The sequence below is a fragment of the Salarias fasciatus genome, chromosome 11 (genome assembly GCF_902148845.1).
Source record: "Salarias fasciatus chromosome 11, fSalaFa1.1, whole genome shotgun sequence".
Taxonomy (NCBI): domain Eukaryota; kingdom Metazoa; phylum Chordata; class Actinopteri; order Blenniiformes; family Blenniidae; genus Salarias; species Salarias fasciatus.
In genome coordinates this window covers 2,519,452-2,533,459 of record NC_043755.1, presented here as the reverse complement: position 1 = coordinate 2,533,459, position 14,008 = coordinate 2,519,452, and the positions used below count along the sequence as shown (strand labels likewise).

Genomic DNA, 14,008 nt, shown 5'->3' with positions numbered 1-14,008 from the left:
AGAGTGTCTGATATGGTCTCATGAACTGTAATCCAGCTAAAAAAATCTACATTCAAACATGACAGTATGACCCTGACACAGTCCGTTATCTCTAAATCTCAATGAAATGATTAGATCACAGTAACACCAGAAAGACTGCTCTCTGTTTGTGAAAAAACCTAACATTCAATTGTTGTAAAGTTATTTGTATATTTACGTTAAAGACAAGAAAAGGAATCTTTGATTGCTTCTTGCACCATATGGTAGCCCCACAAAGTCTACATGGGAACAGAACGATTCAGCCGTGATCCTGAAACAGGTGCATGACAGATGCTTATCTCGAAATCACATCAAAAAGCAAACAAGAAGTGCTTCACAACACAGCCATTTTATTGATGGAAAAAAAAATACAGCACTGCTTGTAATGCTGTACGAATAGCCTTCAAGATTAGCAGGGAATGATCTGAAATGTGGCTTCATGGACCAAAGATTAACCAAACTATCCACACTGAAACATGACGGCTCCAAAAATGATCCTGATGCACTGCAGCTTTTATCTCTGAATCACAATAAGAGAAGCTCCAGCAAATAAATGCCCAGCGAGAGTCCCGCACTGCTGCTGCTGCTGCTGCTGCAGAGGGCATGGTGTCTGTCACCCACCTGCCTGAAACTTGATATCATCTTATGTAATTCCTGTGAGCTTTCCAATACTAATCATCTCAGCATAACGACACAACCCTGAAGTTTTGCATATCTGGTGCTGAATTTGAAGATCAAGCGGAGGAGGTTGAGCCTGCCTGACATGAGAATGTCTCGTACAGATTAATGTCAAGCCTCAGGGTCTCGCTGTAAATCTCTAGAGTCAGAACTAATTCATGTTATGCTGCATTTGAAATGGTGTGAGACCACCCTGTTTGCTTTTTTTTTTTTTTTTTTTAAATTGAAATACGTGTCTTAATAACTTTTCCTGAGCACAGACCGTCACAGAAAACTCACGTATTTGTTTGACTTTTCATCTGTCTTTCACGCTGACACATCTGGACTCATTCATTTGCTCATGAATTTTATGCCTGTCACCATTGACAGGAAATGTTTTATTTGGACCTTCTTGGTTGAAGGTTTTTCCACTATTTTGCACTCGGTTTGGTCAGGGCTTCTCCACTGTTGTTGTCACACATGATTAGAGCGTTGACCTGATTACCCACGGGCGCACACAAATCTAAAGGGATGCTCATTTAGGAAGAAGTTAAGCGCGCACGATGTGACAGCAGAAAATGAAGTCATATGAGGCGAGGACAAGTGCGGGATTTTCTCATGGCTCACATCCAGACCTGTTAAAGTGTAACACTTTCACTGCTGTTGAGTGTTTCTACTCGTGAACGTGAAGCGGTAACAGCGCTGCTCCCTCAGCGCATTAACCTGTGTTTTAAGGTAATTATCAGAACACAAACTGCTGCACTATGGATGCGTTCTGGGCAGTTAAACAAATCGTGCTCAGAGCATGTGGGTGATGATTCATAACTACAGAACAAAAAGGTGACAGTAGTGCAGAGTGGCGTGGGGCTTTTAAAGCCGCTTATGTGTGGTTGGAGAGAGTTGTGTGTAAGCACCTGGCTGTGTGTGCTGAATAAGATTTGTGTGTCTCTAATGAGATGCCTCAGCATATAAATGTATGATTTCATCTCTTTTTCAAGCAACTTTGCAACTTAATTTGATTTTGAAGGCGGTCTTGGTTTTACATCTTTGCCCTCTGTTTGGACTTGCAGGCTCATGTTTGTTAATCCAGCTCCTCTCCTCTTACCTACTAAGACAACTACAGTTGTACTTATTGTAATTAATTCTGTATAGCTTCGGAAAGAAAATACAGGCCAAGGGCCAGGCAGCATGACAAGTGTGGTCCTGCCAGTCTTTGTCGAGGGTAAAATATCGTTATCAGGAGACAAGCAAAATCCACTTGTAAAAATCCAGCTGACTGAGAGGAACGTCTAAGGCGGAGATAAAGACCTAGACATTTACAAGTCCTTTAAAATAGGAATTTTTCATGCACAAATCTAATTATATATACAGATTTAATGCAATTATATTATATAATGTTACTACGCAGTAAAAAAAATCTCATTGCAAACTCATAAATATCATTACTCACATAAAAATATCAACATGCTCATGAAAATAAATATCCTCTCCACTTCTAAATACTTTCACCACTACAAAGGCCCGTGGTATTTGAATTTCAAGCTAAAGTTTCCACATCTGATGTACAGTAGCTGCTATGTCAATCGCACACTGTTATTGAACGTTTCCAGCTCCTGCAGGATTCACTTCCATCCAGACTGGGTTCATCCAAGGTGCTCCGCTTTCCCAAACCCTTTTTTTAAAAAAATCTGAACTATTGTACAGTCAGAAGCAGAGCACTGAGCTCTGGTTCTGTTATGTCACATTTCTTTTCTATAGTGCAGCGAAAGACATATAATTACTTGTTAACGTTTGAGTTCTGCTGCTGTGTGTGTGTTTTGGGTCTCTGTGTTTAGGCTGCCATGGTTTTCTTAAACCATGTAATTTTCCTTTCTGCTGCTGGTGGAGGCAGCAGAAGGGGATACCCTGATCAGAAAGACTCGGCCTTGTTGTGAAGACACCTGTTCCTGTGTGCTGGAAATGTGTCAGATTTAGTGGGTATTAGCGTGCCAAATATGGCCGCAGGGCCCGGATCATGAGAACTTTTTCTCTCCCATGGGAATGCCTCAGAAAAGAAACGCCAGCAACAGATATTTATATCTAGACACATTTTAGGTAAAGTGAACGCTTACAGCTTTAGCCATAGACTTTATTGTTCCGTACACAAGATTTCATTATAGAAGACTGATGTTGGGATCAAAGAGAGGTTTTTTTTTTTCCTGCAAGAGAGAAACTCATTCTAAATTGAACTTTATTCAACATTTGAAGCCTCGCAGATTGTTTAGAATTGCGTTAATCAGGCTGCGCCGCATTTCTTAAACATGTGGCTCGCATTAAGAATTTGAAAAATATAAGGGATTTCCTTTGATGACTAAGCCTCATTCCTAGTACCGCAGAGCATTATGGCTCCCCTCGTGACACCCCCTCGCCCCCCACCTCGCACCCCTCTCCTGTTTCCATGAGAAATGAACGATAATTCCAGTGGCGCGCAAATGAAACGTAGATTGTGACTTCGGGGCGAGAGGTTAAGTTTCCCAAGTCTCGTCTTTCATCTGCCTGTTAAGCTGGCACCGATGGCATGTTTGAAATGGGAATCTGGGGAAAGTGGTTTGGTTTTCACGCGCCAGTCTGCTCACTCTTGACGTTCAGACACAATCGGGGCGGGAGGTGGAGAGGGACAGTGAAATACCTGAGGCTGCTGTCTGCCGAGTGGTGGAGCATCATGACAAGAAAATACCCTTTGACTCACACAATAGGGCCATATTACATCCATCATGCCCCGGCATGCCTGTCGGCGCACAAAGACGTGAGCGCTCGGGCTGGAAAGTGAGAACTAAAAACCCAATTTTCTGTGTATTCCAGCTCAAATACACCAAGTTTCTGTAAAAGCTTATTTAGAACTACAATCAGAATATGTCTGGAGAGTCTTTTGTCTCCTCATCCCCTCTTCCCACTGTTGCTCTGCAGGCCTACATTACAAGGCGATCAGTGGAAGTAGGTATTTATCTGATAATGTCCGTACTCAACCTTGTAATTTCCCCCCTAATCTCTTCTTATCACTGATGGTTAGGAGAGCTCAATTGGGGTTATCTCCACTAGCATGTGTTATCTTGCCTACTTGGGTATTGTAATCTGCATGGTGTGGAGAGGAGCTACAATTAGGGCATCCAGTAAGACAGTAAGAGGATATTGTTGCCTGTTCTGTCTCTCTTTTCGTATGAAACATTTGCTTGGCATGTACATTGGTAAAGCTCTGTAGCCTTTTAATACTTCCTGTTTGTTTGCTAAGCTGTATGATTGATGGGCAATATAAAAGTGTTGATTCGACACAGAGTGTCTCTACCCACACATGTTGTTGAAGTTTGAGAGTTACTGACATTATTACTCGGGTCACACATGACCAAGTGTTATCATCATGCTCTCCAAAACAAGCTTTTGCTAAATGACAATGCCGCCTTGTCCAGTGACTGCCCTCAGGAATGCTGCTTTTGTCTTTCCATGCTGCTCCCTGTGTGCCAATAATCAACCTTTCCATTTAGTCAGACTCGGTTCTCAGAGTCAGCTGGCTCACTGTTTTTCCCTTTCAAACAGTTCTAATGCTAACAGAACAAGGTGCTAAGAGCGTGCTGATGAAACTGTATTCCCCTGCGGACTGTTCGCTGTTTGTTTTGAGGGTGGGACGTTGTTTACATCTTGATCCAGAATGGAGAAAAGATGGCGCCCTCCCCCTTTGTCAAGCCCGCGCCTCATTAATCTCAGATGTGGCTTCTCGTTCTGAAGACAACATACGTAAAAATCCACTCTCTTACAGTTCTCACGTAATGATTTTGGTTTTCTTTCTTGTAAAGACAACATTTTTTTTTTATATAGTTTTGAAGCTGGATTTTTGTGTTTATATGAATTTTCTTTCATGTTCAGAGGATTTATTGTGGACTTCACTGAAGATGTTCCCTTACATGTGCATTCCATTACACTTCATTGTGTTTGCGTACGTAGCTACTGTAAAGCTGCATTTCTGCGTGCAGTTAATGACGCCTGTGCGTTTTACACATCATGAGCATGCTCAGTCTGGCTTTTGTTGTTCATTATGTTCAGCAGCCGCATGCCAGATCCATTCAGATAAGTGACATCCAGCCTGCAGGAAGGGTCACAGGAGGTGTGTCCCGGTAGTAAATATGTCTCTTTATTCCTCCCGTGGCGTCAGACTCGCAGTACTCAACGAATTGATGAACTTGACTTCCCTTTTTGTGTGTGTTTTGGTGGCCTTGACGCTCGGGAGCCGATGTGATCAGTATCACAGTGTGTGTTTTTTGCACACACATGCGTGCTTGACCCACAGCCTGCTGACCGGGCCTCGTCACAGCCGTGTCAGAAATGCCAGAGAGGATTAAATTAGACTGGGCCTGCATCATATGTTGTGTTGTTAACATTTGTTATGGAAACTTTGTGGCTCCACGCTGAAGTCGGTGCGAGCAGCGTGTGTGTCGCTCCGCGTTAAGGGCTGTTTTTGAGATCCTGCCTTTGGCTTTCATATTGGAACTTTGACTCATGAGGCTGGTAGGTTGTCTCGCCTCCATGTTTACCACCGTTGCCTAGCAGCGGGACTCACAAGATACAGAAAAGTCTTGGCGCGGCGTTAATGACCGAATGATTGAAGTCCTCCGTCCACTCCACATATTTTCATAAGAAAACAAACTTTAGATGTCAAAACTGAATTTATTTGTTTGAAAACGTGTAATCATGCAAACATATCAGTGAGATGTAACAAACACTTTCACAGGAGAACTGTTTACATAATCAAACCACAATCCTTTTGCCACTTCTCATTTTTTTTGCCTCTAAAGCTCAAGTGGGGAAAATCATACATTAGATTTCCATGCATTCATTCTCATTTATCAAAGATGAATTTTTTGACCTTGCACTCTTTTATTTAGACAGTGAGTATTTATACAAAGCAGTTATTTCCTCAGAAAAGACAGGAATGAATCAGATAGTAGAGAACTGAACAATCATGCAAACATTGGAGAAAAGACTCCAATTTAAAGCATGTTTTTATTTTATTTTAAGCATTTCTTTCTTTCACATTACTCATCTAACAAGGACCTAACTTATCTTTTGTTGTATCACAGAACAAACTTAAATAAACTGCTAATCCACAGCTGTTGCAGCATCGACAGGCTGCTGACACATGCATCAGTATTAATCAGCTATTTACTGCAAAATATCATCATTTTTGTGGGAGTATTTATTATTTTTTGCTGTCAGTGAATGAACTGGGAACTCCGTGCAGCACTGGCCAAGATATTTTCATATTTACAATTGACATGTTATGTAATGAAGCTCCAGAAATTATTTATAGCTGTAGAAGTTATCCCTCTGTTTTTGCCATCAGCTGCGTGACTTCCTCTGTTGTTTAGGAAAATTTGGATGTCCAGCATGTAAACCACTGGCCGGAGCCATTTGTTACTTTTGCTCTCTCATGCTTCATGAAAGTGACTGTTTGGTCCCATGTTTGCTCGGAGCTGTGGTCATTGCAGGAGACACCCCCCCCCCCCCCCCCCCCCCCCCCCATCCTCACCCCCACACCCTCCTTTACTGTAAACTCTGCTGGATGACCTCTGCTTTGAGTGGGTGGGGACTGGTGTGTTCTGTTCTAAACCTACTGGAAGGCTGTTTGAAATGTTAGCTTGACGCCTGTGAGAGCGCAGTGTGCTGTAACCCAACACTCGAGCGCACGCACATGCACAGACGTCCGAAAACTCTGCGCTCAGCTCTGGAGCTTTGGTGAATTCTAATTGTCTTAAAGTCCGTCAACAGCAAAAATTAGAAAGAACACATCATGTGTTTCGTTGCGCAGACGTTAAAAAGGCGAAGGGGGGGGGAGGCGGCGTGTCCGCAACAGATCAAGAGGGGGGATTCAAGTATGTGATGGGGAGTGGCAACAAAATATGCCGCATGCATGTGAGCGCGTGCACGGGACAGATGAATGTGGTGCTGTCTCAATGGGGGGGGGTGAAGCTCCTCCATGTGATTTGTGTGTTGCATTGCACCAGCAGGATTATGCCATCAGGGATTCTTGCAAAATCTCCTAAGCCACGTGGTTACGGTTTATAATATTGCTTTTGTGCAATATCGAATACAAAGCTGCAGCATGTTGGACTTTAGTTAGTTTTTTTTTTTTGGTGGGGGGGGGGGTGTCTTTATGATGAAAACATTCTTTTCTCAGTACTTTTCAGAGGACTGGAATCGTTTTAATGGTTTTTGACATGTTTGACATGGAGTTGAAGCAGCCAGCAGAAGAAAAAATATTTGCACACATGCAGATTTCATTTGTTTTTTGGTGTCTTGCACATGTAGGAGACTTGTCGTGCAGTGTAATTTTTGGAAGAGTTGGATGGATGCTTCAGTGGGTGGAGGCTGGATCATACTGGAGATTAATCTGGTGTATCGCCTACTGGGCTAGAAGAGCGCAGTTTTCGGTGGCATAATAACCCAGTGGCCTTAATCCCGCTCCATAACCACAGGGGGGATTCCGCTGCGGCTCTCCCACTGTTTATGCCTTCCTTTAGGGTACCGGCTCACATATGAGTCTGAGCTGGAAGGAGCTTTAGGAGGAGCTTCATTTGGTCAGCTAGAGAGGTGTTGCTTGAGTAATAATAAAATAGAAACTTGGTATCATGGAGACAGTATGGGATGTGTGTGTCTGTGTGTGTGTGGCTGCCTTCTCGACTCATTGTTCACTCACGTGACCTTAAGTTGGGTCAAGCAGGGCAGAAGATGGACGTATGAAAAATCTGCTCCTCCCTAATCTGCCGCACGCCATCAGCAGTGCAGGCAGGGAGTGTCAGAGGACGCCGTCTCGTTGAAGTCTTTCATGTCTGCCTTGGCATCAGGTAGCTGCAGGCTCTGAATCATGAGCGTGCCCTTGATGACACACACGGAGAGACACACACACACACACACACACACACACACAACCAGTCCCCTATGGGATTTTCAGATTTTAGTCACGCCCCGCTGAGGCTGCAGTGGCCGAGCGAATGTGCCTCTGAGCGGGCAAGAATCTGATGATATCTGGCACTTCTGTGCCACACATGTGTGTCACACATTTGTTCTGTAGAACAACGCCGTCATTAATGAGCCCTGAAGACCCGAGTCGACGTGCGCGCTGATTATTAAGCCAGTGGCCTGTGGGCTTCATGCTCGAATAATAATAGTTGTGACTACGGTATTATTTCCTTTGTCACAAAGATGAGACTTAAATATTTTTCTCATTGTCTTAAGCCATCGTGAAGGTTTTTTTTGGGAGAAGTGATTATCTTCTGGATACGGACTATTGGTCAAAATGGGACATTTTAGATTGCATGGTGAGCAGTGGCAGCGTTTGTGGTGTTTGAAAGACATAAAAGTAATGAATTTTTTTTAAGTAGAGCAAGAATTGAAAATGTCAGTTGCAGAAAAACTTGATTTGGTCCTGATTGTATTTGAAAATCCCCTTTTCTACCTGTTTTTTTAATTGATGGGTTTTTTTTCTTATATATAAAAGATCAAGCTCAAGCCTCTTTCAGGAGCATTCTCTGTGAAGAGTGCTGAATTGCCTACTCTTGTTTTTGCATGCCTTTTGCCAGTGATCAAACAAGAACAAAATTATGAGGAACATCATGTGCAAACATTAGTATTTAAAAGGGAGTTTTACAGGTATTAGTCTCTGTTTACACAAAAACTAACTGCTGGAACCATGGAGTTGAAGAAACTGCATTTTGCAATTCAGCAAATAGAACTGAATGTGAAAATGAATATATCAGATGAAAGTGTTACAACCTGTACATAAATCATACGGTCTGTTACACAAGCCCAATAGTCAATATTTATAAAAGCAAACGTTCTAAATCAATAGTGGTTTGGGGTTTTTTGGCATGTCTATCCGACACAGTCCACAGTGCAGCCTGATCACGTTCCACATGTATGGATTTTGGTACTTTTGTGGATCAAGACTGTTGTTTAGAAATGCAAATTGTTAAAAAAAAAAAAAAAAAAAAACAAGAAAAGAAAAAGTATTGTGTAGATTTCTTGAGAATTTTTTTTTTCCAGAGCAGATTGGGAGACCTGGAGGCTCACTGAGGGGTGGGTCTTAACATAATAAAAGCGGAGAGGAGGTAAAGTACAGGAATTTAATGATGTCAGTTTTTTGTAATTAAATGATTGTTACATCAGGGTTTATGAGGAAGTAAAAGCTCCACAAAATCCTAAATATAGCCAGTTGGAGACAGTTCCCTCCATTGTGCTATTCAGCATTCCCTGCATTCCAGAACCTGATGCATTATCTGGACTTACAGTCGATGATGGCAGCTCTGTTACTGCTCCGTGTTTTTTTTGCTGCAGATGCAGAGAATCAGTTACACACTCAAAGCTGCACACAGCCCATAAACGCATGTTTTTTTTCTCTCTCTCTCTCTTCATTATCAAATGTCCGTATCTGGGTTTTGTTTTCAGTCCCGTTGTCCCTTTGCTTTTCACAGTGATACATCAATACTCTGCCTTCATCCCTCTGCAGTCGCTGTGTGCTCGGATTAAGAATGAGTCTCGCTCATTGTCAGTGGCTTACATTTACAATTAGGCTATAAATCCAAACGAGGTCCTCTTAGTTTTCTAGCCCTCTACTCATTTGCTCTCCTGTGTCCTTCACCACAAAGAGCATGAACTCAGATAATGACTTTATTATAGTACACAAAGGTAAGATGATCGTAATTCGTCGTTTGATGGAAATCACCTCGGTTTCAGATTTTTTTCTTTTTTCATGTAGAAACTATAGATTTGAATAGAAAATTGCAGAAAGGATTTTTTTTTTCCCGGGCGCTGGCTGTGGGTATTGTCATGTTACTCTCTGGGTGCGCCGTTGTTGGTGACTCAGCTCTATTTGTGACAGACACTGTGGTGCAGTGTTTCCGACTTCTGTATTAGTTACTATGTGAAGGTGATGCCCACCTCTGTGTTTGTGCCAGGAGACGTCTGCAGGGGAGATCTGCTGACTGTTGAAGAACAGGCCTCGGGCACGTGTAGAAGCACCACAGTGGCGGGTTTTGTGTGTGTGTAGTACATTGTCCTGCAGCATGATTGTCTTAATTCCTTTGCACAGTCAGTAAAGTCTGTAGCAAAAACCAAATCACGGTTGTTTCCTTCACTTTACGGGTCTTCCACTTCAGGGAATTCCCTCTCCAGTTAAGAGAATAATCCTATATAACTTCGGCCCGTATATATACTCCCCTTTTGTACTTGGTTCCGGCAGCTGGTAATGCAGAGCGCAGCTTCCCCAAACTGGCCTCTGCGTTAAGTCCACAGGCATAAGAGCTATTTACTCAACAGAGTCAGTGGGACATTGAATCCTAAATCTCTTCCCTTCTTCATGCTCCACTGGCCCAATTATGAACCCAATCGCAGGCGCACCTACCGCCAGGAAGTGTCGCTGTATGGAAGTGAATCACTGAGATGAATGGCTGTGGGAGGAACGAACGAAGAAGAGAAAGAAAGTTTAAAAAATACAGACACCGTCTATATAGTAATAAAATGAGAATATAGCTACAGCTAGATGCCTTTTACTGAGTGTGAAGCTGTTCTTTTACATTGTGTCATTGCTAACGGCGTTATTTCCTCTCTGTGTTTCTTTCTCTCTGCCTGGATGACTTGTGGATTTCTTCTCGTCATGACTGATGCTCCTGTAATTCAACAGGAAACAACCTAAGGTATGTATGCTTCATCACCAGAGCTGCCAGTGGATATTTGTAATGTCTAAACTGAAATCATCCGCTAGCACGATGCAGGACAAGCGACGCCGTTTCCCACACCGTCCGCAGGTCCATGCACTGTTGTGACATTGTTTCTAGGGACATGATTGAGGGTGTTTTAGTAGTTTGGTTGGTCAGCAGGAGCCGGATAGATGTCCGTGTGAATGTGTCAGCGCTCTAAGATCTCGTGAACACCCACAAAGGCCCTACAATGCGAGAGGGATGAGCGCGGACACTGGGGCAGTGTGTGTGCACATTCAAAGCTGCATTGTTGGAGTGCACCCCCACCTCCCCCCTTGACAACACGCTGGTGACTAGCGCAGAGCCCGGTTCACACACCGCGGCCGGGGCTTTGTGCTCGCTGCGCCCGGCCCACCGGCCGGACCGGCAGGCGCGCGAGTCTGGGACACGGGTGCACATGGTCTCTGGGGCCCGTGAACCTGAGCCGCCCAGTAATCCCCCCCCTCCCTCCCTCAGCGAGACGAGCACGTGGCCGTCTGCTAAAGTTATAGCGGCGGTCAGATTGTTCCGCTCGCAGTCTGGGGAGCAAACGCAGCCCGCTGCCCAATCGCGTTCATCACACTTTCACCCGAAGCTTTGTGCTTTCGCCGTCATTACCGGGACTGCTTATTAATAGTAATTGTCCATTCAAGAACAATTTGCGGTGCGGTCACACCCTCGGGCAGGGTTGAGACAGTCCAGCAAAGCTCGAAGCCCAAGTCACCAAACCAGCCCTAATTGAGAATGATGGCACTTTTGTTCCTGTGAATGGCGTCCGCTCACTCGTCTGAAGTCACAAGAGGAGGTCTTCCTTTCAAAGCATTCAGCGATCTCTGCGCTTCCCATGCTGACTGTGCAACCACTGCTTTCCTGGCCAGCAGCGCCTGTTACGACTGAAAAGGAGTCCAATTATTTGGGGCATTTGTGAAGGAATAGGTGACATTTGATTGTTTTGGAACTGTAATTCATTTCATTGAAATAAATTGTTATAATATATGTTTTAATTGATTGATTGATAGCAATGGCAATATTATTGAGTCTAAAGGCTGATTTATCAGCATTAAAAGGCACCAAGTGGGAGTTGCAGGAAATTGATGGGTTTTTTCATTGATAAAATATTGAAAGATTTTTTTTTTTTTTTTTTTGTGGGAAATGATAAAGGATTATGTACATACAGGTGGGGAACGGTATCAAACAGAATTGTCTGCACTTGCATATTAAAATCAAAAGTAGGACTATTTCAAATATTTTGGGGGTTTTTTTGTGTGCAGTCATGTTTCCTTTATTCGACATCCTGTTTTCATCTCTTCATTTTTCTTGGTATTTTATGGTTTGTATCATGTTATTTAGTTTGTGTAAAGCACTTTGGCTCCCTGTGGTTGTTTTGAAGGGCTTTAGATGGATTCGACTGGATTCGACTGTGCAGCAAAGCTTAGAATAGAATGAATATTAATGTTTACATGTAATTTTGTAAAAGCTGAAGGTTGCAGACGCCTCTTTTAGGAGCAACTGCAAATGGAAACTTAGAAACACAAGTTTAGGTGATTTTTTTAAAACACAGAGGGAGAATCTGTTCTGTCTGTGAGACATAGTGGTGTTTCAGTCAGTGAAGCCAGCAGTCTTTCCCAGAGAACATCCTCTCTGTGTGGGATCCACGCAGCCCTCATGCAGGTGCCTGGAGGATACAGGGGCTTTCTGCTGCTGAAGTCTGTTTGGTGAGACCCTGCGCTCGGGGCGGAGAGCCAGCCGGAGCCACCGGGAACTGCCATGGCCCCGTTTCCTTGGAGATGAGGGTCATCGGGTGCTGGAATTTCTTCTGGGGAGCACTGACCCTGATTTATGAATTCATTTAACTCAAGCCGCTATGACAAAACACGAGGCCGCTAACAGTGGGCTCGTACAGATGGCCGCGGCGCCGTCTCCGTGAGCGTTACCTCCAACAACGCCCGCTTAGGCTGCATCCTACCTGCTCAGACAGGCTCCGTCCCGCAGATTTAAAGCAGGGTGTTATAGTTCTGACTCTTAATTGTGTGTTTGAACCTCAAATAGAGAGAGATCACATTATGCTGTGGTGTGCAGGCTTGGACAGGTGTGAGAAGTGTGTGTGTTTACGCTCCTTCTGCTTCCTTCACTGCAGGTGTTCGCTTTTGACCACTGTTTCTGGTCCATGGATGAGTCCAATGTTCCAAAATATGCCGGTGAGTCATAAGGGTTTGGTTTGATGCTTCACTCGTCTCAGAAAAGCTCGCCGTGTGCCATGCCAAAACCTCCTGAGGCTTTCCTTATTACCTCAAGGCCAGGGAAAGTCTCTGCAAGATACAACCCTGTGTTTGCATCATGCAAACCAGTGCATGTTGGACATATGGGATGATTTACATCTACAATAATACATTAAAATATACAAAGAAGCAAGTTTGTTTTTTTTAGCACTTGTCTTGAAAATAATTTCTCTGCTCCTCTGCTCGGTATATTACCATTTGCATTTCAAATTGTGGTTACATAATCGTCTACTCGTGTTACGGTTCTCATGCGCCCACTCACACGGTGAATCCAGCTACCATTCATTTTCTCTAATGAGTGCTGAACAGAAAAAAAAAAAGGGTTACAGCTACACTTTTTGCAACACGCACAGAAGAAAGGTTATTACTGCCAATCTGCGGCAAATTTACATAATCATTGTAGATATTTTGTTTGTCGCATGGCTCTCATTTTGTGATGGAAATGTAATGCTTTGTGCGGAAGCGACAAGGCAGCCTGTTCAGTGAAGGGCTGCCTTGATGGCTCGAGCCAAGGCTTTATTTAGCTCATTAAACAGCTGTCCCATTCAGCAGGGGCACGACGGCAAGCAACACAAGAGATTTCTGCACACAGATTGGCATTTTCCACACGACCAGACAGGAATCTACCACCTTTCCCCAGTCTTGGTCATTGTTTAGTGACCCTTGTTGCTCCACGTCGCTACTAATGTTCCAGTTTTGTGTTTGTGGGGAGACGCCGTATAGCAGCGGTCCATTGTAACTAAGTTGTTCATCTGTTTACCTTCGTCTCCATGGTGACTGAATCTTTCTCTGAAAGGTCAAGAGGTGGTGTTCAAGTGCCTTGGAGAGGGAATACTTGAAAATGCATTCCAGGGATATAATGCCTGTATATTTGCCTATGGACAAACGGGTAAGTTAAAAAAATCCAGACGGAACCTATACACACGTCTTTGCTCTTGCAGTTTGTGTAGAATTACTCAGCATTCCATTTAATTTAATGGACTCCTCATCGAGTCGGGTTGATTTGCAGGCTGGGCCGTGTCAGGATGTGCGCTTCAGAAAACTGGCACAATGGGAAGATTTGTTTTTGTGATCTTGATGGTGATTCACTGCACAACCTTTCTTAGACTAAATCGAATTAGCATCTTTGTGTCACTTCCTGTCTCACAGAGACACACCCTGGCTGCGTTTCAAAATCAGGCATTTCTCTACAGCACCGCATTAATCCACCTTATTGCCCTGTGCATGAAAGAGGTGTATCGATTCACACAAGGCTACGTATGCTTACTGGGAATACCGGAATGTAACTGATCA

General features: G+C 43.6%; 1 protein-coding gene across 6 annotated transcripts in view; it reads left to right on the top strand.

The window, feature by feature from the left end:
• Nucleotides 1–14,008, top strand: part of kif13a (kinesin family member 13A) — a 33,323-nt gene that overhangs the window by 957 nt on the left and 18,358 nt on the right. For all 6 annotated transcript variants that reach the window (XM_030102504.1, XM_030102500.1, XM_030102503.1 and 3 more), the window contains exons 3-5: nucleotides 10,382–10,394; nucleotides 12,574–12,634; nucleotides 13,512–13,604. In XM_030102504.1, coding sequence (XP_029958364.1) covers nucleotides 10,382–10,394; nucleotides 12,574–12,634; nucleotides 13,512–13,604 — 167 coding nt within the window. The remainder of the gene's footprint in view (nucleotides 1–10,381; nucleotides 10,395–12,573; nucleotides 12,635–13,511; nucleotides 13,605–14,008) is intronic.